This window comes from Pelecanus crispus, chromosome W (genome assembly GCF_030463565.1).
Source record: "Pelecanus crispus isolate bPelCri1 chromosome W, bPelCri1.pri, whole genome shotgun sequence".
In the NCBI taxonomy this organism is placed as follows: domain Eukaryota; kingdom Metazoa; phylum Chordata; class Aves; order Pelecaniformes; family Pelecanidae; genus Pelecanus; species Pelecanus crispus.
Window position 1 is genome coordinate 12,715,059 of NC_134675.1, and position 24,712 is coordinate 12,739,770.

The window sequence follows — 24,712 nt, forward strand, 5'->3', positions numbered from 1 at the left end:
TACTATCTAACACAAAGTAACTTATACAACTAGTGTCAAAGGCAAACAAAAAAACTTCTAAATAAAAAGTCAAAACACACATAGCAACAGAAGCACAAATGCTGCATTAAATACAGTCAAGTTAAGACGACAATGCACTTGTTAATAAGACAGACAAAAAAAAAGTTAGCAACACATTTAAAGAAAATGCAATGAGGAAAAAACCCTCAAACTAGTTTTTCCAATGACAACAGAGTTTCCATTTGTAGTCTTTCCATCCATAATTTGTCTGATACAGTACATTCATTAAAATATTCAGAATCTCACAGAAGAGCTAGGTTGTTCTCTTCCAAATCTAATTACTGAATTGGTTTTGGATGTTTTAGACGTTATTATGTCCATTTATAAGCAAGGCAACAAATGGACTTTTTATCACATTCAATCTTAGCACTGATGACAAACATTTTTAAAAGTTATCATAATCTTTTTTGTCTTTTTTTCCCTCTGCTTCAAATCCATCAACCCCATCACTGTCCCTTCTCCTTTTACGATTATTATGGATGTTGAAGCGTTGATTCATCTGTGGTAATGGATCCATTCCTAAAACTTTATGTATTTGACGGAATGCAAGGAGTCTCAGTGCAAACTAGAAAAAGGGTAGAAAGAAGATATTTCTGTTAGAAACAAATGTCAATTTCAAGTACTTTGTCAAACAATGAAGAACATTAGTGGTGTATATTATCCTTAGCTCTTGTTATCCCCTCTTCTTTCCCCCAACAAAGTCAACACGATAAGATGCGTATGTCACATTTGCTGCTTCTGTACAAAGTACATCATCTTAGCTTAAAAATAATATACATGTATTTTAGCTGCTGGACTTGCACTGAAGCAGCCAAGGCTTGTCACATGTCCCATTACACATTAGTAATCTTTAGCAAAAGGATCAAATGAAGAGGTAGGGGCAGTAACCTCTTAAGCTGCAAGCATGAATGGTCAATACTGTAAGTAGATACAATAAATATTAAAAATTAAACTTACACAGATTTATTTATAAAATATTAAATGCCAATGTAATTTTAAATGTAATAACATACTGCTGTAGAGTGAGCATCTTTACAAATATATATACACATAGATGGGAGTGCTTCAAACTTCAGGAAAATACATTAATTTTAGTGCAAAAATGAACACTATTATACATCATCTGTTGTGACATTTTCATTGCCTAGCTTAAGACTGATCATCTGAAAGACCAGACTATATTCTAAGAAAGGAAAATTCATGTCCACCATATAGCTCCATTAAAAAAAAACCCAAAACCAAACCAACCCACCCAAAACCAAACCAACCCACCCAAAAAAAACAGCCATCAAATTTAATTACTTCACACATACTTTTCCTTACCTGTGCACTTGAAGTAATATCCTCTCGTTGCTGATCTGTCATTACAGCAAGTGTATCAAAAGGATCTTTCTCACAAGGGTCCAGAAGGCCAGGACCACCTACAACAGTTAGGCTAATTAGTAGCACATCTCTACCTTATTTCAACCAAGATTACAGATTTTACATTAGTTAAGCATAAGTATACAAACACTGATCAAATGCAACTTGCCTTTAAGGATGATTCCTGAAGATATACACTCAAAAACTCTTCTCAGTGCATCCCCAGGACTCTGTGGTCCAGTAGCACTGCTAATTGCTTTTTCCACAAGCAACTCCATAGCCTAGACCAACAATAAGAAAATCCAGCCAATTTAGAAGACTGATTAAAACAGAAAAACGCTACTACTGTTGTTCAATACAGAACTTTTGATACCAGAATTTTGAAGAACATTACACATCACAGAACACTTTCAGTTGAAATGGAAAAAATCAGATATTTTATAAAGATGAATAAGAAAGCTGCTGCAAGATTAACATTGAGCACTGATACTGATATGCTGCTTCTCATCACAAGTTGTCCAAAAGTTTTGTAGAAATTTATACAGTAGTAGCCTATGTATGCAGGTAGACAATTTGTCCAACCATTTTTTGAGAGAGCATGAAACACGGTGGGTCACCGGAATCTGTCAGCCACATGAATAAACAGCACATAGTATGAAATGATGACTTTTGATTCATCTAATGAAATTAACAGGATGCTACAAGAGAAATTATTTTTTTCTACAAGAATACAGAAATTTAAACGTTAAAAAGTCATTAAATTTTTGATGCTTTAACTGGTTACTAGTTCTTCAGTTTAGTAAAACTGAAGTACACGGCAAGTTTTTTCCTGGATATAGGCTAACACTAACTCAGATGTTAAGTGTAAAAAAAAAAAAAAAAAAAAACCAACAAACCTTGATGATAAACAGGTTTTCTAAACTTTACACATTATTTTATATTAGTTAAAATGGTTTAAAAGATTAGCTGTATTTTAAATAGTTTTTTCTGTGAATATTTCCATTGTTTACCTTTTATGAGACTTTTTTTTTTTTCCCCAGAAAAACCTATAAAAGATATTTGCAAAAGTAAAGAATAGCTTTCCTTAGCTTTTTCAGCAGTAAATAGATGTTTCAATACCACCTCTTTGACAAGTTTCATTTTCAAACAATGTGTGTCTCTTGTTTTTTGGTGGGGTTTTTTGGGAGTTTGTTTTTTTGGTTCCTCTCCCGAGTTTACAGTTGTTCAAGTGTTGCCTTTTATTTTTATTTTCCAAGAGTAAATGCCTATTCTAATGCATGCAAGTAACTATAGGCAGTGTTGATTACAATCCTTCACTAAGGGTGTCCATTCCTTTCTGGTTTAGCTCAACTTAACTGACAAATTTCAATTACTGAGCATGGTATTTCTGTACTCCCACTGTATCACTCAGGATCAAGCTTTTGAGTTTTAGCAATAGTAATTTAGTTGTTTTCAAGTATGAAGCAAAATACAGCAGGAAAGAAAAAAAGCAGATCATGCATTTATTCAAGTCTAGTTCTTTTAGATCCTCATACAATACACTAAAGCCCACAACTTAATCCTGGAAAAATGTGAATTATGATGCCCTGGTGTTTATGTGCACGAAAGGCTGGATTTCAAGTTTGGAGGGGGAAAGAAAGGAAAAAAAAAAAAAAAATCAACCTTGAATATTAGTTCCTTCTAACTTGTAGGAACTTGACAAAATTCTTCTAATTTAGTTTTTATTTTTAGGTATATGAAGAGGCTGATACTAATGTTTGTGTTTAGATTTCCTAATATTTTCTATTATTACAACTACTTAGGCTCTTCTTGAAAAGCTCTGGCATCTCTTTGGCTTGTAACAGGCTTCTAGCATACAGGTCAGGAGAAGTTCTGTATCCAGAAAAATATATTTCTTCTATCTACAAAATTTCATCTGTAACTATCAGAAATTACATATATTTAAAATTGCCATTTACATTCTGTCATTGTTTCTGTCAGTAAGACTTTGCCAACAGGCCAAAAGAACAACTGACTACACAGACTTCAACATTGATTCATGTCACTGGCAATGCATCAGGTACCAGGAGCAAGCCAGGAAGCACTTTTGGAGAGAACTGAGAGACAGTTAGGCCTGACACACTGCTTCATACCTCTCTTCCCTTCTGGCTGTGCCTTAGAACAGATATTATGAGAAATAAGAAATAACATTATTTGTTCTTCATCTATGTGCCTGCTGTGTGTTGCAATAGTTCTAAGGATGCTTTTCTAAAACTATGCCAGGGTTTATTCTTTGGCAACTCAGTATCATAGTGATATTCATAGAATGGTTTGGGTTGGAAGGGACCTTTAGAGGTCATCTAGCCCAACCCCCCTGCAGTGAGCAGGGACAGCTTTAACTAGATCAGGTTGCTCAGAGCCCCATCCAACCTGACCTTGAATGTTTCTAGGGGAGGGGCCTCCACTACCTCTCTGGGCAACCTGTTCCAGTGCTTCACCACCCTCATTGTAAAAAATGTCTTCCTTATATCCAGTCTAAATCTACCCTCCTTTAGTTTAAAACCATTACTCCTTGTCCTGTCGCAACAGGCCTTGCTAAAAAGATTGTCCCCATCTTTCCTATAGGCCCCCTTTAAGTACTGAAAGGCCGCAATAAGGTCTCCCCACAGCCTTCTCTTCTTAGAGCACTTACATACTACTTAGCTTCTTTTAAGCTATATTTGTACAGTATATCTTTCATTAAGTGTAGCACGGAAACTGGAATTTTTTTTTTTTTTTTTACTTTAAATATTTAAAACCCAGAAATAACTGCTCCACATTTTTTCCAGAAGCAATAAATATTATCAGAAGTAATTTAATAAAATTGTCTGCAACCTTAGTACAGTTGTAAAACATTTCTCATTGAAATAATGCCAACTACTGTAACTGTCTTGACAATGTATAGCGCTCTTCCTGCCAAAACTGAAAAGTATACATTAGGAAGCAGCACAGTGCAACAGGATTTGGTCTACGAAACAAAACAGTCAGAGCTGAGTTTACCTCCACATATACATGTTTCAGAGATTTTGTTTCAGACTGTGTCCAGTCCACAGATTGAACATCTGTTAATATCTGAAGCACAAGTTGCACTCCTGGAGAGCATCACTTAAGACAGTCAATGTAAAAGGAATGCTCCAAGAACACTCGTCTGCAAGAACTGAGAGAGGTAACTGGGTACAACCTAGAGATCCGTTTCTAAGTGACACTGATTAAAATGCTAATAGTGACACATCCACAGACTAGTACTGTGGTATTTCATCTTGCAGAAAGGATATATTAATGATCGCAGGAATTACTGTGATTTATTCTTTCAAGTAGCCTTTCTGTTATCACAGAGCTATCTGGGCACAGCTGACATTATTTTCAATCAGTTTACAGTAAAGTCCAAGCAACTGAGAGTAGGTGGTTAGAAAAAAAAAAATAGATTCTTTTATACAGAGTAAAGGAAAAATGCTAAAATCTAGAAGAATGCTACCCACAAAGAATTCAAAAGAACAAGGTAATTCCTTTTGGGGAAAAAAAAAAAAATTCCAGCTCCAAATGACAAAACCTCAGAAAATTAAGTTTTTAGAGGGAATCTGGATCATTTGGGGGGGGGGGAATATCCCAAACAAAAAAAAACCCAAACAAAACCCTACATTACTCCTGGAAAAAGTCTACATTTTAAAACTGCAGTAATGCTTTCCTACACTTTACATGCAGTACCATGTGTATTAAAGAGACTCATTCAAAAGAACATTACTCACCCAGCTTGGAAAATCAGACCAAGTTGGAACCCGTTGACAGAGGTCACGAAGAATACGTATGATAACCACACAGGATTGCAGACCATTAGCTCTAGCCTTGAGAACAATACAAAAATCAAATTAAATAATCCCAGCACCTACAGCAAATAGGACTTGTTGAAAGACTAAAACACCACTGTTCAATGGAAGCTCAGATACAAGATTGAAACAAATCATTCTACAACTTTATTCCATGAGCTGCCATTTACAGCAGTATTTTATACAGGGTTAGTAATTTAAGGCGGTAGAAGTCAAAGTGCACAGGTTATGCAAGAATAATATTTCTTGATCCCCTGTACACTTTGACCTATGTTCACTTTTAACAATAAATACAGTACCTTTCTACATTAGAAATAAAAAGGATAAAGTAAAGGTCTAAGAAATAGGTATAGAGACTGAAAGGTCAAGGGAATCTGTTTGGTTTCCTTTTTGTGCCTTTGCACAAAGTCACTAAACCAAACAGTTGCTTCTCACCTTTCATTCCCTACACTTAATACACTTAAAGAAATAGGAAAAAAGTCTTAAATCTAAACACAAAGCTTTAAACACATATTCCATTATTTAAAGCAAAGTTACTCTGCAGCCTTATGGAACATATAACAAATATATAACATATGATCACCCCAAGCGAGTCAAGCTTTCAACATCGCCTTCTCAATGACCAGGGAAAAAAAAAAAAAAAAAAGTCATGTCGAGTGAGCAATAACTGCATAAAGCAGTTCCTCCATACTCAACCTTCTACATTTAAATTTAGGGACCAGAAAAATATTAAGTATTATTAGCATGAACAACACTGAGTGTTTTCACACAGTTAAACATTTATATTGCAACTGAACTAATCTCTCATAAGGCTACAAAAAGAAAGTAAAATGATGTTCCGAACCTGGAACCACTTAGCGTGGCGTAGAGCAGCCAGAGCGTCAAGGCATTTTTGCCTGTCCAAGACGTCCGGTGGGTCTTTCACCATACCCGAGGTTATATCTAAAATGGATTGAATTGGCAAAATGCAGTGAGGAATGGGTGTTTGACCAGGTGAGCGAGACACTTCCTTAAAGTAGCTTCAGTGTCACACATGCCATTTGAAGTTTAAACACTTGAACAACAAATGTAAATGTTCAATAAAAGCCATTCAATTAGGATTAGGGCATCAACCCAGTATGAAGATCAAGAGCATATTATACTTTAGCTCTCAGGTTATTTTCGAATGCATTGCAGATTATGCAATACGTAGTACTACTTTATTTAAGCTAACACTGGAAAAACACATACCCCCTAAAATTAAATACTGAAGGAAGGATGGTTGGACACAGTGTACCAGCACAGAGAACACAAGACAGAAGGAACACAAAAATCCACTTTAACCAAGTAGAAACATTCAAACTTAGTTTCTTGTAACTGTAGTCATTTGGGACCTACTGTTTAAAAGAAAAAGTATTAAAAAAATAAAAGCACTAGATGTTTAGCAATGATAGTTTTTTATCATACCTTAAACTTAAAATGGAAAATATTTTGCTTTAAAAAACCTGACTAAAGGAATATGAAATGCTCTTCAGTATTAGAGTTCCATTACTTTCTAGTACCCTCTCTTTTATTCACATAAATAAATTCCTCAGCCCATGATATACATGCTCCAATATCATTTAGGATGCAAGGAAGGATCTGAAAAAGAACTGCTTTACTCAAGATTCAGCAGGAAAAAGAAAAGCAAGGAATAGTTTAAAAAACAAAGCAGAATGTCTGAAAGATAAAGAAAATATAGCAGATCTTGTGCATATTTAAGTGTTCAGAAAAGGATTAATTAAATTACTAAGCTGATTGCTTTGTTACCAAAAAGGAAAAGACCACAAGGCCCTTTTGGAAGTGGTTTAATCAATGAAACTGGAATCACTGAACAATATGAAATGGTATCTTCAGGTTACTTAAAAATTGTAGGGATATAATGCAATGATCAGCTTTAAAAGTTCTTTGTTTTACTAATTATGAAAATAGCTATTGTGACTAGTGACAAAGTATATTGGTAACATAACTGGTGATACACCGGACAAGATGAAAGAAAAAGCCCTCACTCAATGGCACTCATTTCACAGGAGCTTGCTGTATGGAACAATATAGTTTACTCCAACAAGATATAAATTTCGGTAAGTCTGAGAATTTTGAGTCTCATAAAACATGCCAGCAAGGAGAAGCTTCTAGGAATGCTGCAGAGAGACAGCTCTGAAACCACCTATTTATACACAAATGTAAAATAAATAGTAGGATACTTTACTATACAGAGAACTAAAAAGCCATGGATGAATATGGTGCTACAACTTTGCAATATAATCATTAAATTTAATCTGAAGTATTACATTCAGATTTGGGCATTTTTTTAATAGGATAGTCCCATTGCTCCACACAGGGCTAAAGGGGGAGGATTTCAAAATAAGAACGAAGCTGAGAAGAACATAGGTATCTTCTCACACAGATATTCAAACTTATGGACTATATGTTAAAGTGGATAGAAGAAAAACTGCACTAACAAGGCATTTACAGAGCAAATTAAGACATTTAAAGTGGTATTTCATTTAAAACAAAACAAAAAAACCCCAAACCTATACAAGAGAGGTGCCAAGTAAGATAACTGATGAAACGAGTACAACTCAGATATAAAAGACAAGGAGTACATTTAGAGAAAACACACAGCAGGGAAGAAAAAAAAAAAAAAAAAAAAAAAAGAGGAAAAGTAAGGTTGAGAAATTAAAAATAAAAATATGGGTCTGTTTGGTCTAGTAGCCTAATCAGTCAATTATTTACATTCTTCTAAAACTAATATGCAAATAGGTGACACCATGCAAACTTTTATCACAATAATTCACTACATAATTTGAAACTCCAATTACTTCTAGCTCTGAAAAAATTCAATTTGGAAAATAATTTTACTAAAAAGAATTACAGTTTAAGTGCACAGAAGAGAATCTTACTCAGTGCTAGAAATGTCAATCTAAAATGTGCTACTAATAGATATCATATGAATACCCTTGAAACTTAAAAAGACTGTAAGTCAGAAGTTGCAAGGCACCTATTGCACTGAGAATACATTGACTGAAAAAAAATGTATCAAGGAAACTCTTGTAATACTTAATCTGTGGATTTTTGCATCTGTTTCACATTTCAGGATTAACCCCTTAAAGACTATTTAACTAAATTCAGATGCCTAACCTACCACCCTGTTAAGCTAAGACAAAAAACTGTATTAATTTACAAAATACAAGCACGAATTCTTATCCTATATAACTTAAGTTATTACTAGCCTAAATATAAGGGGTTAATCTTCAGTTAGACATGCCGTGTCCACACTACCTCTTCATTAAAAGTTAACAGGTATATCAATTTTGGTAAGTTTTATTATGCGAAATACATTTTACCCAGTCAACTATTTCAAGACTAGTGTGAACACTGCTTAATTCTAGGAGAGAGACAAAGACAAAAAAAAAAACCCCAAAAACCCCCACACCACCAACACACAAAGTAACAGTAGATGCTAGGACTATGCATCCAAACCCCCTCCTTTGTAAAGCATGGCAGGTGTGACACTGAGCTTTAGAAAACCTTGGTCAAAAATCCTTCCGATGTCTTTGGTAGCAACCCCTGACAGGAATCAAGTCCCTCTGCTAGAATGCTTTGGACCGGGGCTGTTAGCTAAGGATAAAAAAAAAAAAAAAAGACACACATGCACACATATATACGTTTATAAGTATGTACACTTTGTTTGCTGAAGGAAAGATTCCACAGCAGGGGTTAAAGCACTTTGAATATATCATTCAGTAAACTATCAAACGCACAATACTGTAAGGAACAGTAGCTATGCGGTTAACAATTTTATTTCACACTATTTTTTTTAACCTTTTATCATGTAATGGGATTATTGCACATCAAACATGATTCTACTCCACATGCAAGTCTAAGTCTCATCTTTACTCAAACTGGTTCTCCCAGTAAAGCCTTCCTTATCACCTGAACTAGCTCCCCAAGCAGGCTAAAAAAACCCCCAAAATAAATAAAACAACAAAAAAAACCAAACCAAAACAAAAAACCCCAATGAAAACTTTAAATCATTTTAAGACACAGAGCATGGAGAGGCTGCAGTAAGAAAAAACACTAACACATACTATTACTCTGCAGCAAATAAGCAGCAGCCTTCATAATAAGGCCGCCTTTGCTGCAATAATTTGCAATTCAGTCTTATATTTGCTCTAGTTTCAAAAGTGGACATCCATTTTCTACTGCTCAGTGTCTTGAAATCTAACTTGATTTTGCTTGCCTAGAGGCAGTATTGCATTCAGCAGTGAATAAACTCACAATGATCATTTTAACTCAAGCGTGGGTCAGACAAAAAACCAGATTTGTTTCCTTTAGGTGGCATAAATTAAGGGATTGATCACAGTAATTTGAAATTTATTTTCTTTTTAGTCTACATCATAGAATTTCAGGCCACAAAATTTAAATTGAGTATTGTGGCAGGAATCAATATTGCACTTTTGCACAGTACATTAAGAAATAAACATGGTGTTTAACGTTAACTTCATTTAACGGTTAATATAATTCAATAATCAAATCTTTTAAGTTATTCTTTATGAACTTAAATAATACGTGAAGTCTGATTCAGCACTGACAACCCAAGAGTCATGTTACACTTAGATTGTCAAAAAACAAGTAGAATTGGTTGGGCGTGACAGTACATGTACAAAGCCTCTATAGCTAGGAATAATATGCACAGCTTAATCATGTACAAAGCACTCAAAGACTCTTCAGAAGTCATCCAAACTAGAGAATGTATCTTGAAATTTTTCTGATTATGTAGGATGATTTTATTAACACAGCTTGCTTACAATGCACTAGTCACAGATACAGAACATTTACTAATGCAATATTAAAAACCTCAAGTATTTTAGAGGACATGTAATGATGAAATGGAGCAGTTCATCTTGAGTGCGCTCAACAGGCACGTGCAGGTCAACCAGGGGATCAGGCCCAGCCAGCATGGGTTCATGAAAGGCAGGTCCTGCTTGACCAACCTGATCTCCTTCTATGACCTGGGGACCCGCCTGGTGGACAAGGGAAAGGCTGTGGATGTCATCTACCTGGACTTTAGGAAAGCCTTTGACACCATATCCCACAGCATTCTCCTAAGGAAGCTGGCAGCTCATGGCTTGGACGGGCGTACTCTTCGCTGGGTAAAAAACTGGCAGGGTGGCTGAGCCCAGAGACTTGTGGTAAATGGAGTTAAGTCCAGTTGGCGACCAGTCACGAGTGGTGTTCCCCAGGGCTCTGTTTTGGGGCCAGCCTTGTTTAATATCTTTATCAATGATCTGGATGAGGGGATTGAGTGCACCCTCAGTAAGTTTGCAGATGACACCAAACTGGGTGGGAGTGTCGATCTGCTCGAGGGTAGGATGGCCCTGCAGAGGGACCTGGACAGGCTGGATCGATGGGCCAAGGCCAACTGTATGAGGTTTAACAAGGCCAAGTGCCGGGTCCTGCACTTGGGTCACAACAACCCCATGCAACACTACAGGCTTGGGGAAGAGTGGCTGGAAAGCTGCCTGGCCGAAAAGGACCTGGGGGTGTTGGTAGACAGCCAGCTGAACACGAGCCAGCAGTGTGCCCAGGTGGCCAAGAAGGCCAACAGCATCCTGGCTTGTGTCAGTAGTGGTGTGGCCAGCAGGAGCAGGGAGGTGATTGTTCCCCTGTACTCGGCACTGGTGAGGCTGCACCTCTAATACTGCGTCCAGTTTTCGGCCCCTCAATACAAGAAAGACATTGAGGTGCTGGAGTGTGTCCAGAGAAGGGCAACAAAGCTGGTGAAGGGTCTGGAGCACAGGCCTTATGAGGAGCGGCTGAGGGAACTGGGGTTGTTTAGCCTGGAGAAGAGGAGGCTGAGGGGGAGACCTTATCACTCTCTGCAACTACTTGAAAGGAGGTTGTAGTGAGGTGGGTGTTGGTCTCTTCTCCCAAGTAGTTAGTGATAGGACAAGAGGAAATGGGCTCAAGCTGCGCCAGGGGAGGTTTAGATTGGATATTAGGAAATATTTCTTCACGGAAAGGGTAGTCAAGCATTGGAACAGGCTGCCCAGAGAGGTGGTGGAGTCACCATCCCTGGAAGTGTTAAAAAAAGTGGTAGACGTGGCACTTGGGGACATGGTTTAGTGGGCATGGGAGTATTGGGTTGATGGTTGGACTGATGATCTAGAGATCCTTTCCAACCTTAATGATTCCTAGTTTTGGCTTTCATTAAAAAAAATAATCCAGCCACCAAGCCAGGAAACATGAAATTGCTACTCTGCCCTTAACTGGTTTATTGGTGGACTTGGTAATGTTAGGTTAATGGTTGGACTGGATGATCTTAAAGGTCTTTTCCAACCTAAACAATTCTATGATTCTATGATTCTAAATAACAAAGCCTCTGTGGCTTATATAAATACAAATTACACAAGCACATATATACACACACACACGATTTTTTCAACCTGCATATGAGAAGTGTTAAGATTTCTTTTCTGTAGGTTCACTGTCAAACACCAGAACCCTGTTTGCCATGATCTCTTTCAATTATGAAAATACAGGATTAAAAGGAAACAAAAGTTAATTTTATCTGACCCGTAAACAAAAAGAACCAATGTACTGCAGACATTAATCATGCTTATTGGCTTAAAAGCTTTTGGAGCTTTGAAAATGTTACAGAACAGACCCTAAAGCAACACTGCTGGCACCAGAGAAACTGTGAACTTCAGAAACTTTGATTTACAAGCTCCACCTTCTGCTTCAGCTCAACAACAAAGCCATTTCTTATTGTACTAGTCTGGGTTTGCCAGTTGGATAGAAGACTGACTGTAATACCAGGAGCCTAAATATACTCAAAAAAGCACTCCAGACCAAAAAGCAACCTCAGAGAGCTGGGGGGGGGGGGAGATAAGGAAAATAAAATAAAAAAAAAAATCAATCACATCATCTTTTAAAGTTAGAAGCACTGTTACCATCAAAAGTATTATAAAAGTGCATTTTAAGTGGCACTGCTATTTGGAATGTGTAAGTGATGGTAATACTGATCCAGTTTAAACCCAAACACCTGTGATTTTTCTAAAACCATACAATCTTTCTCTTAGGGCAAGACTGCTCTAGAAAGTCAGTTTATAGCCACTTGCTATAAAATACTTAGTTTTCCACATAGCTTTATAAGACAGAAAAATAAGAAGAAGAGTAAAGTTTGTACCTTTTCCAGAAAGCTGAGGTTGGACATAAAGTTAGAATTTTAAAAAAATTAAATAGACACATCATATAAGCATTTATTTTAACCAACTGTTCTCTACTGAGATTGGTTGTTGAAAAACAAGATTTCCATCAAATACATTAGTTGTGCCAGCATGTTGCCTTCTAGGACCTTAATGCCCTCTTAAGCAGAAGAGATAAACATATAAAAACACGTGAGAAAGAAGTAACATCTTTAACAACTTCCCAACCTCCATCCCTCATGTACTCCTCCCGAATGACTGGAGATGTCAGTGTGATAGTAACTTGCATTTTGGGTTCCACACATGAATTTAAAATTATTGCTGCTTCTGGGACTGCACACTTGATATCATATTTCTCAGGACTTATTACCTAAATATCAAGAAACAGAAATTTCTATTAGCATGTGGCCAAAAAAAAGCATGGGAAAGAAAACCAATTTCAACATAGTCTTTTTAATAGAAAGACAGAAACACAATATAATTATATGAAGCAGATACCTCTGTTTTCCAAGAAACAACAGTATACACAATTAAGAGATATATATGGACTTGCATACTGTTTCCAAATCATTAATGAAAATACACAGCAGTCACCATGCATGCAAAAGAAAAAAAGACTACCCATAAAGGAAATTCATCTACTAAGTAAATTACATAATAAGAATCTTGACAGTGTTTGAGATAAAGAAAAGCATCAGTGCCACTTAAAATGCCAGTTGGATATGTTTCTCATAGGAACATAGGAGCCTTTAAAAAGCACAAAGATACAGTGGTGGTTCTTTGAGCTCACAGTTACAGGATGGGTATTGCTAGGCACATTCTATACTTGGGTGTCACAACATCCTCTGATGAGAACAAAGGGCAAGGAAAAAAAAAAAGTAAGAGTAACAAGGTGGTTATTCGGAATTGCTTCTTGCAACTAGATTTAATAATTCTAAATACCCCCAAAAGGAAGCTGTAGGCACCTCTGTCACCAACTAGAGGGACAAGTGACTTCTCCACAAAGCCAGACCAAGATGTGTAGTTTTTAAGTTTTCTTCTGTTCTGTCATTTCAAACAAGAGCAAACCCAAGATTTTCTAATTAATCTGATCCTGCTAATGCTTCTACCATGCCACTGATTCTGCCAAGCATTTTACCAGACTGCACTGAAATACTAATGCTGTGACAAGCATTCTATAATGATGGTGGACAGGCTTTGTTCAGTAGAGAGCACTGGAGCTAAAGACTTTATTCTGTACTTTCATTTCTTGTAGAAATACAGCAAATGGTTTATATGAACTCTGCTGAATGGTCTAAGACTGCATGTACTTTTTTTTTTTTTTAAGTGCCAAATTAAAAAAAAGACACCAAAAATAATATAACACAAGACTGACTTAGTTAACTACTTGTGGGACTACAAAGCACTGACACAAATTGGAAACAAGACATAAGTACAAACAGACTGGCATTAATGGAGAACTTTGACCTTTAGGCAGTGCAAGCTTCCTGCAACACTACAAATTACCTCTATCGCTGCTGGTAACTGGATAACAGTCTGTCTTCTGCTCATTTCTATTTCCCAGTTAAATGAAATCTATTAAATGGTTGATACTACACCACTAGCATAAACACCTAGACACTTGTATGGACAAATATACAGAAAACAAAACATGCAGCATAGTCCCTGAATTCAGACAGAAACACTCGGAAAATGAAAAGAAACTGAATCTTAGCTATGAAATGCAGTCAGCCCTGCAGAAGTTTGACTTGAGGACAGATTTTTACAGTATCTTTACAAAAATTCAAATCAAAAAATCTAAATTCTACTTACTGCAAGTTGTTTGGGAAGACTTTCAGCAATACGACTGAGTAACATCTTTGAAGGCTTCTCAGCACATAACAATACAAGATTGACATTTCGGTCTCCACGGAGTAGCAAACCTTTAGCCAAAACGCCTACCCGTAAAACTCCTTTCAAAGCTCTGTGAATTATAGTTAAAAGTTGCATTTAAAATAATATAAAATCCATAAAACTAATTGTTGTGGTTTAACCTGGTAGGCAGCTAAACACCACGCAGCTGTTCACTCGCTCCCCAGTGGGATGGGTGGGGGAGAGAATGGGGGGGGGGAAGAGTAAAATTAATGGGTTGAGATAAAGACAGTTTAATAGGACAGAAAAGGAAGGGGGAAAAAAACAACAACAACAATAATAATATACAAAGCAAGTGATGCACAATGCAATTGCTCACTACCCGCTGACCGATACCCAGACAGTTCCTGAGCAGCAATCGCCGCTCCCCGGCCAACTCCCCCACAGTTTATATACTGAGCATGACATCATATGGTATGGAATAGCCCTTTGGTCAGTTTGGATCAACTATTCTGGCTGTGCACCCTCCCAGTTTCTTGTGCACCTGCCAGAGCATGGGAAGCTGAAAAGCCCTTGACTAGCATAAGCAGTACTTAGCAACAACTAAAACATCAGTGTGTTACCAGCATTCTTCTCATCCTAAATCCAAAACACAGCACTATGCCAGCTACTAGGAAGAAAATTAACTCTATCCCAGCCAAAACCAGGACATTAATCCTGAAGATAGAAAAGTGAAATAAAATAGGAGTATTCCACATACTCTTGAGGCCATAATGACATATGCTGTATCAAAACCAAAAGAGAACAGAATCCCTGGAAGCACTGATAACAGTGCAAGGAAAAACATAAAATGATTTCAGGAACAAGTGATGAAATTCTTAAAAAATAATAATGAATATATACCTGTCTTTACTGCCATCTTTTTTGTCATCTCCCTCTTTGCTCTTGCTTTTTTCATGGTCAGTCATATTGTCAGAAACAAGTTTCAAAGCACGCTCAGTAATAGAAACAATTTTTTGGACTGCTTGAAGTTCCTCCTCTGTTGGATATATAGCTGCATGTTTGGTCATCACATAGCGGTCATCAGAGGAGTCAGGGCGGCGTAGAGGCTAAACAGATGAAAAAGCACTGTTCTGAAATCTGGATACACTTTCAAGTTCACAGATGATATGTGACCAAAAACCCAAACATGCGGCTAAACAACAGAATATTCAAACCTCAAATCATTGAAATGTAACGAAACATGAACTGAAGCATCCTTAACAACTTACACTGGTCACAATCAATCATGTCAGAAAACATGAAATGTACCAAAAATAAACAAATTATGAAATCCCAGGATCAAAAGTACCTCCCCAACATAAATATCTATTGTCTTTCTGTTAACTGGGAAATACTTGCATACTGCTGCAAAATAAAGTATCCATGATTGCTTTCATAGAATCACAGAAGAATTCAAATAGGAAAGGACCTCAGGAGGTCCTCTAGTCCAACCTCCTGTGCAAACCATGGTCAGCTATAAGACCATATCATGTTGCTCAGGGCTTTATCCAGTCAGTTCTTGAAAACCGCCAAAGATGGAAGCTGCACAATATCTGTGTAAAAAAAAAAAAAAAAGTTTCCTGTATTCAGCCTGAACCTCTTTTGTCTCAGCTTAAGCTGGTTGTATCTCATCCCCTCGTGACTGTAAAGAGCCTGGCTCCATTATCTTTATAATGCACAGGTATTAGAAGACTATTACATCCCACTGAAGCTATCTCTTCTCCAGGCTGAATAAGCCCAGATCCCTCAAGTCTCTCCTCACAGGGCATGCACTCCAGACCCCTGACCATCCCAGTAGCCCCACACTGAACCTGCTATGGTTTATCAGTATCTTTTTCATACTGGAAAGCCCAAAACTGAATGCAGTATTGCAATTTGGGTCTAATGAAAGCTGATCACTTCCCTTTATCTACTGATTATGCTCCTGTTAATATCACCCAGGATGCTGTTTGGCCTGCCTTGCTGTCAGGTCACACAGTTGGCTCATGTTCAGCTTGCTATCTGCCAAGAACCCCAGGTCCCTTTCAGCAGGGCTGTTACCCAGCCTGTCACTCGCCAGCCCCTCAGTGCAAGGGGTTATACCTTCCCAAGTGCAGCAATAGGCATTTGTCCTTGCAGAATTCCATAAAGTTCCTGTTGGTTCATTCCTCCAGTCTGCCTAGGTCCCTCTGGATGGCAGTCCTGTCCTCAAAGGTATCAACTGTTCTCCCTACCCCAAATCGATTTGGTTTTGTGTCAGCTGCAAACCTGATGAGCGTGCACTCACTCCATCACCTTTCAGATCATTGATAAGGTGCTAATGAGACAAATCCCAGGATAAACCCATGTGGTACTGCTCTTGTTACTGACCTTCAGGTAGAGTATGACCCACCACTAACCATTATCCTCTGGGACTGATGATCCAACCACTTTTTATCCATACATTTGTCCACAATTAAATAAATAAAGTATAATGCAATTAAATAAAAGAGTAGTACACAAATCCAGAGTGACTTGTATTTCAGAAGAAACAATATTTGTCTTCAAGGCATCCTTTCGTCATATAAGTGGACTTATTTTGGAAGACAGGTCCATCTACACAGTTTCATTAGTATATAATTTTTTCTTCACTTTTCCAAATCCTTTATTAAGAAACACTGCAGACAACTGAAGTAGCACTGAACAATTTATAGTTCTTAACTGTGTCTCCTGGTAAGTATGATTTTCCCTGCCCCCCTCTCCCCTCAAGTTAAGAAACTCACAGCTGGTCCTTGGGGCTGAGGAGGCATTCCTGGTCTAACTCCCAGCAGGCCTAGAGGACCCGGAGGACCATGAGGATATCCTCCATCTGGTATTCTGCGACGGTCATCCCAGTGATGCTGCTCTTCCTCCATTCTCCTCCAGTACATGTCCTCTTCATATCGCCTGAAGTGCATCAATCAAAGTGTTCTCTTTATATAGCAGTTAATACTTCCAACCATTCTAAATAAGTTCTTGGATGTCTTTACTAACTCATTTCTAGTAGTCATGAGCAAATACCAGTGAACTCCAGAGGGTAACTAAAATGAATAGTTATTTTGAAAGTGGGCCTGAATTTATAGCAAATAATTCTAGTAAGTCTACATTCCTCAGAGGGATTGAACACTAACAAAAACAAATAAAAAACCCAGAGGGATAATGGCAACTTAATTTAAAACAAGACAGTACAGAGTTCCTAAAACAAGTATTCAAAATAAATAACTACAGAAGCAGAGTTAGTTTTAGATAATCTGACTGCAGCTTTGTCTCATTCATTGATAAAACAGAATGCATTACCTCATTTCCATCCTCCAGCGTTCTTCCTCTTCCCGCCTTCTCCAGTATTCTTCTTTCTGCATCTGTTTCCTCATCTTTTCTTCTTGAATTTTTCTTGCTCTAATACTGGGCTTTACTTCTACTTGTAAGTCTGGGTTTACTTTTTTCTAGTTCAGAAAAATAATGAATGAAATGTTGGTTTGCCTCTTGTCATCTCAAGGTTACAGAGTTCTTCCAACATGTTTAACACATGCTACTGGTCTACGATAAAATCAAGGGGAGTAAAATGCAGTTTTAGAACTGCACCGAATGAATAGTTGAAGAAGAAAAATCTGTGTCCAATATTTTAAAGGAATGAAATAGCAACATATTACAAATAGCATGAATTCCCTCTTCAACTATATGAGAACAAAGCAATTTAAGATTAAAATGTTACATGAAATACTAAGTAATTTGCTGTTCATTCTGTAGCATGATGACTGCTCTATAGCCTGAAAAAAACATTTCATCTTAACTACAGTGTACTTCCTGATGCCCTGTTCCTGAAGGGTCCCTCATACAGGGACATAATCATGAGTTACTGAATACATTTTTCTGGCCATTTTTTCCTCTTCTTTCATCCCTTTCATGATTATGCAAGCCCACTGTATCTCCTGTGATCACAGTAGATTCTTCCTATATAATCTTAAAATAATCAAAATGCACACCATGTCAGTATAGGTGTGTCTCCATTCATGACTAAAAGTCTGCAACACTTGTTTCTCAAATGTCTCCACAAAGGGTTTATGTGGTTTATCCTGCCAAAAACATTGAGCACTACTATTTGAAATTCATGGTAAATGACAGAAAGCACCTACTGTTGCTTGCATATGTTGTACAATATTTTAATGTTGCAAAGGTTACCTGAAAGCAATGTTCAAAATGTTTAAAAAACCCCAAATCAAAAAGCAGTTTCACAGTCTGCATTACTACTTTAAAGACTAATCTCCCTAAGAAATATATTTCTCTATCTTTTTTTATATGCTGTTTACTCAGAGTACCTACTTTTGACTACTCTTTAAATGTAAGAATGTTATCAGTCAGCTGACATCTGGTGGATTTTCAGATAGAAGCATTAGCATTTCTACTAACCTTATACTGAAGTCTGTGCCGCCTCCCTTTTAAGTGCATCTCCTTGGCATTAGGATCATTAAAACTGCATTCACAAAGTTTACAGTGAAAGCGGATCACCTTTCCTTCATCATTTCTTACCTGGAAAATAAAGTTTAACACATTTGGAATTTTTTTTTTTTTTTAAAAAACAAAGCTGATGTAAAAATTAATCTAATTCACTGACACTGCATAATGTCTACCCATCTCAAAACATGCTAAAAAGTTCACACAATAACTGAAAGGTAGCAAAATAGAACTTTCAATTCTGACAGACACACCATTGTGTTTGGTAATGAACAAAGTTCTTCAATTCCAAGGAGTACACAGCTTTGAACTCGAGCCTGAGCATATTGAGTTGAATAATTATAAACCTGCAAATGATGAAAAATTTACATCATACTTCATCCACATCTCATGCCACCCACATGAAGAATGCCCCGCTGAGCATAAAAGAAACATGCACAATACAAAAATGTAAACATATGCACAAGCCTTTGCAGGTTCAATGCCTTGTCACTCTTATCTTCAAGGAGGACCCAGGGAATTACAGGCCAGCCAGCCTCACCTCAGACCCTGGGAAGGTGATGGAGCAGCTAATCCTGGAAACCATTTCCAGGCACATTAAGGACAAGAAAATCATCATCACTAGTCAGCATGGCTTCACCAAGGGGAAGTTGTGCTTGATCAACTTGATAAACTTCTGCAATGAAATGACCAGCCTGGTAGATGAGGGGAGAGCAGTTGATATCATCTACCTGGACTTCAACAAGGCCTTTGACACAGTCTCACATATCCTCACAGACAAGCTGTTGATGTATGGGCTAGATAAGCGTACAGTGAGGTGGACTGAAAGCTGCAGCCATTCAGCAATGGCAAGGCCCAGAGGGTGATGATCAGTAGAACGAAACCTAGTTGGAGGCCAGTAACTAGCAGTGTACCCCAGGGGTCAATACTGGGTCCAGTGCTGTTTAACATCTTCATTAATGATCTGGATGATGAGGCAGAGTGTACCCTCAGCAAGTTTGCTGATGACACAAAACTGGGAGGAGTGGCTGATGTGCCAGAGGGTTGCGCCAAGAGAGTTCTCAATGGGCTAGAGAAATGGGCTGACAGGAACCTCGTGAAGTTCAGCAGGGGGAAGTGCAAAGTCCAGCACCTGGGGAGGAACAACCCTGTGCACCAATATATGCTGGGGGCCACCCAGCTGGAAAGCAGCTTGGCAGAAAAGGACCTGGGGGGGTCCTGGTGAACACCAAGTTGAACTTGAGCCAACAACGTGCCCTTGCAGCAAAGAAAGCAAATGGCATCCTGGGCTGCATTAGACAAAGTATTGCTAGTAGGTCGAGGGAGCTGATCCTTCCTCTCTAACCCAGCACTGGTGAGGCCACACCTGGAGTCCTGTGTCCAGTTCTGGGCTCCCCAGTGCAAGAGAGACATGGACATACTGGAGGGAGTCAAATGAAAGGCCACAAAGATGATGAAGGGACTGGAGCCTCTCTCCTATGAGGAAAGGCTGAGAGAGCTGGGACTGTTTAGCCTAGAGATGAGAAGGCTTGGGGGGGGAAATCTTATTTATGTATATAAATACCTGAAGGAAGGGTGTGAAGAGGACAGGGCCAGGCTCTTTTCAGTGGTGCCCAGTGACAGGACCAGAGGCAATGGGCACAAACCGAAACACAGACAAACATCTGAAAACTTTTTTCTTTTACTGTGAGGGTGACTGAGCACTGGCACAGGTTGCCCAGGGAACTTCTGGAGTCTCCCTCCTTGGAGATATTCAAAAGCTGTCTGGACATGGTCCTGGGGAACTGGCTCTAGGTGGCCCTGCTTGAGCAGGATTGGACCCCCGGATGACCTCCAGAGGTCCCTTCTAACCTCAGCCATTCTGTGATTGTTTCATGTTGAATAAATTTTCACTAAAATAGTTAAAAAATAATCCACATTCTCATATCAATACCTCCTCCACATAGTCATGGCCCACTGGCTGGACATCACTTTGCAAGGCAGCAAGAGTCGTAGGAGTCACTGGTTCAGCTGCTGTGTCTGGTTTTATTTCCTGTGTTTGTACTGTAGCAGCAGTTGTTTTAACACTTTCAGCTGATTTCATTTCTTCCAGTTTACTTCCTGTTGTCTGAAGCTTATTACCACCTACAAATCAAAAAAGTTAACAATTTAACTTTCATAAAGTGAGAATATGATTACACTTGATGTGCAAACTGAAGACTTTATTTGCAAGTATCAATGTTCTGGCCAAAGCATTATCAGTCTTTTAAAATTAGTAAAACTTAAACATATTTTAAATACAATTCAAGTTGTGGTTTTGGTTTTTTTTTTTTTAAAAAAAAAAAAGTTTAACAACGAGTTATTTAAACAGTTTATTTTAGCAAGAAAAACTTTTGCTTTATATAGTTGCAATTTTCATCATTCATTTTCATGCTTTTTCAAAAGAAATAGGACTGGGAACAACTCAAATATATTTTAATAATCTTTTTTTTTATCAGATTTTTTTTTTGTAAATGGATCAAAAAAAGTACTTCAAAACCTTATAATGTTTGTACTAACAAAGATAGTATACTCTCAGTGTTGCAACTGCATAGGTCTTTCCTTCAAGAGCAGGATAGCTTATTGTTGAACAACTGCTTCCTATCTCTAAATGCCTGTCATGCTTATTTCAAAAGTTTCCACTGTTAGATTTCCACTTTTACAAGGATGTTTCAGTTGCCCAGTTATCAACTGCCAACCTACTGCAGGTTGCCTTAACAGCCCATGCTGTAAACGGAAATTAGGACCAACCAGACTATAAACTGCAATACTCCAACTACTACATAAGAAAACAAAGGTGGGAGACTTCTTATGAAGGTAGGAGATGCCTCCAAGAAAGGTCAGGTGGAGACAACAGGGCAGAAAACACCATAAATTGTGAAGCAAGTCTTTTATATACATTCTTATTTTCACCTATCAGTAATTCTCTTAAACAGTTACTCATGCATAAAGTTAGCTAAATACATTTGTATTTGTTGCACTAAGATCTTTAAAAAAATATAGAATAGGTTAGGTTTCAAAATAAAGACTGACTTCTGTACTTGCCAACAAAGTTTATTTTTGGTGTAGATATTTTCTTTACAGCTATATTAGCAGCGGTTGAAGATGTTTTGTTGTTGGATGCTGTGTTAAGTGGTGCGTTTGCTGAGGGAGTAAGAATTTTCACTGCAGAAGATGCAGCAGAGGAGTTCACAGTACTGCTGCTAGTTGCTATATTTGAAGCAGAGGCAGTTGGTTTGGAAGCAGATGTGGATGTTGAGGAAGTAGCTTGGGTAACCACATTTGGTTCAGTTGAAGGAATGGGTTTGCCAAGTTTTGTGTGCAACTTTACTACCTATAAGAATAAAGAGAAATTCATAATATGATCTCCCTGGTATAACCTATAACAAGTTCATTTTTTATAGTTATGGAAGCTTTAACAGAAACATCAATATCACTTAAAAAAATATAAATCAACAGAACTAAAAAGTTATTGCTTCTTTACAAAAAGTGATTGGGGGGGGGGGAGAGGACATGTAAAAGTTCTTGTCATCTGTAACAAGGAAATAGTTAATAGTTATCTCAGATTGCTTATTTTCAGTAGAAATTCAGACATTTACTCCAAAAACTATCTAGACAAGAACAGAAAGCCAATAAACTTACAAGCCAGTAAAATTCAAGGAAACATTTTGCTCAAACTGTTTCAATGTGACTGTTTTGTTGCCTGGTTGCTTTTTATTCTCCCTCCAAAAACTGTAGTACATTGAACTATTTTGGTTCCAAATAATATTTCTAAATAAGAGTTATTTAATTCAGATTCAACAACACTGTCTCTTTTGATCACTACATTTTAAGAATATTTATATTAAAAGACTTTCCAGGTTACCTAGCAAAACTAAAGATATTCCTTAGACAAAGGGTTTTTTTGTTTTGAGTGTGTGGTGGTTTGTTTGTTTTTTTTTTTTTTAAAAAGCACATCTGCAGAGACAGTTAAGGAGGATGCAAGAGGCATATTTCAGAGCTCTTTAGCATCTCATAGAAAGTGAAGAGGTACATGCTTATTCTTAGAAGTAATAAGCAGAGGCCTTTTCACAACATGCTTGAGATGGAATAATGCTTCTTTTTGATGACAGCTGACCATCACCTGAAAAAGCAATGCATGTAGTCCGTAAGAACAAAACATGCAAAATTTAAACTAAAGACTGGGTTTGAAAGTAGCAGTAAAAAAAAAAACAAACCAACCACACACACACAAAAAAACCAAACCGCACCCACAGAAAACCCCCAAACCAACACAACCCCTCCAAACAAAAACAACAAAATCAAACAAAACCAAAAAAACCCAAAACCAAACAAAAACACCCCAACAAATCTGCTAGACATGCTTTTAATGCAAACACATGTACACAATCATGATATGCACACAACTGTATACATACACTTCTTAGTTTTTGTTCCTATTTTTTAAGCATATTCCCCAGCAGAATAGAGACATATTAATGTCACATAATACTATAAATTTAAGTTCAAGCAACTCTTCAAAATTACTTTTTTCCAGTAGAATGCACAAGATTCTTCAGTGTACCAAGGAAATAGAGTCCTTTGAGATTTCATTTTTACACTGATGACAACCTACATTAGCATTAGTTAGCGACTGTCTATAAGGAAGAGAAAGCAACATCCAAATATATAAAGATAATATATACCATCCTCCATACACCTATGGAGTTACTGGGCACAACCCAAAAATTTAATGGCTCAACTTATTAATCATAGAATAGAATCATAGAATGGTTTAGGTTGGAAAAGACCTTTAAGATCATCCAGTCCAACCATTAACCTAACATTACCAAGTCCACCAATAAACCAATTAAGGGTAGAGTAGCAACCCCACGCCTCCTGGCTTGGTGGCTGGATTATTTTTCATGAAAGTCAAAACTAGGAATCATTAAGGTTGGAAAAGACCTCCAAGATGATCATTCCAACCATCAACCCAAAACCCCCCATGCCCACTAAACCATATCCCAAAGTGCCACGTCTACCCGTTTTTTGAACACTTCCAGGGATGGTGACTCCACCACCTCTCTGGGCAGCCTGTTCCAATGCTTGACTACCCTTTCCGTGAAGAAATATTTCCTAATATCCAATCTAAACCTCCCCTGGCGCAGCTTGAGCCCATTTCCTCTTGTCCTATCACTAACTACTTGGGAGAAGAGACCAACACCCACCTCACTACAACCTCCTTTCAAGTAGTTGCAGAGAGTGATAAGGTCTCCCCCTCAGCCTCCTCTTCTCCAGGCTAAACAACCCCAGTTCCCTCAGCCGCTCCTCATAAGGCCTGTGCTCCAGACCCTTCACCAGCTTTGTTGCCCTTCTCTGGACACGCTCCAGAACCTCAATGTCTTTCTTGTATTGAGGGGCCCAAAACTGGACGCAGTATTAGAGGTGCAGCCTCACCAGTGCCGAGTACAGGGGAACAATCACCTCCCTGCTCCTGCTGGCCACACCACTACTGACACAAGCCAGGATGCTTGTTGGCCTTCTTGGCCACCTGGGCACACTGCTGGCTCGTGTTCAGCTAGCTGTCCACCAACACCCCCAGGTCCTTTTTGGCCAGGCAGCTTTCCAGCCACTCTTCCCCAAGCCTGTAGTGTTGCATGGGGTTGTTGTGACCCAAGTGCAGGACCCGGCACTTGGCCTTGTTGAACCTCATACAGTTGGCCTTGGCCCATCGATCCAGCCTGTCCAGGTCCCTCTGCAGGGCCATCCTACCCTCGAGCAGATCGACACTCCCACCCAGTTTGGTGTCATCTGCAAACTTACTGAGGGCGCACTCAATCCCCTCATCCAGATCATCGATAAAGATATTAAACAAGGCTG

General features: G+C 38.1%; 1 protein-coding gene across 1 annotated transcript in view; it reads right to left on the reverse strand.

The window, feature by feature from the left end:
- Positions 1–428: 428 nt before the first annotated feature.
- LOC104033591 (zinc finger RNA-binding protein-like) overlaps positions 429–24,712 on the reverse strand; it is a 50,657-nt gene continuing 26,373 nt past the window's right edge. The window contains exons 8-20 of the mRNA XM_075725570.1: positions 21,899–22,187; positions 20,769–20,959; positions 18,791–18,910; positions 17,681–17,826; positions 17,128–17,290; positions 15,248–15,453; positions 14,306–14,456; positions 12,722–12,863; positions 6,109–6,206; positions 5,187–5,282; positions 1,592–1,703; positions 1,384–1,481; positions 429–625 (exon numbers count right to left, since the gene is read on the reverse strand). Coding sequence (XP_075581685.1) covers positions 446–625; positions 1,384–1,481; positions 1,592–1,703; positions 5,187–5,282; positions 6,109–6,206; positions 12,722–12,863; positions 14,306–14,456; positions 15,248–15,453; positions 17,128–17,290; positions 17,681–17,826; positions 18,791–18,910; positions 20,769–20,959; positions 21,899–22,187 — 1,992 coding nt within the window. The 3' untranslated portion in view covers positions 429–445. The remainder of the gene's footprint in view (positions 626–1,383; positions 1,482–1,591; positions 1,704–5,186; positions 5,283–6,108; positions 6,207–12,721; positions 12,864–14,305; positions 14,457–15,247; positions 15,454–17,127; positions 17,291–17,680; positions 17,827–18,790; positions 18,911–20,768; positions 20,960–21,898; positions 22,188–24,712) is intronic.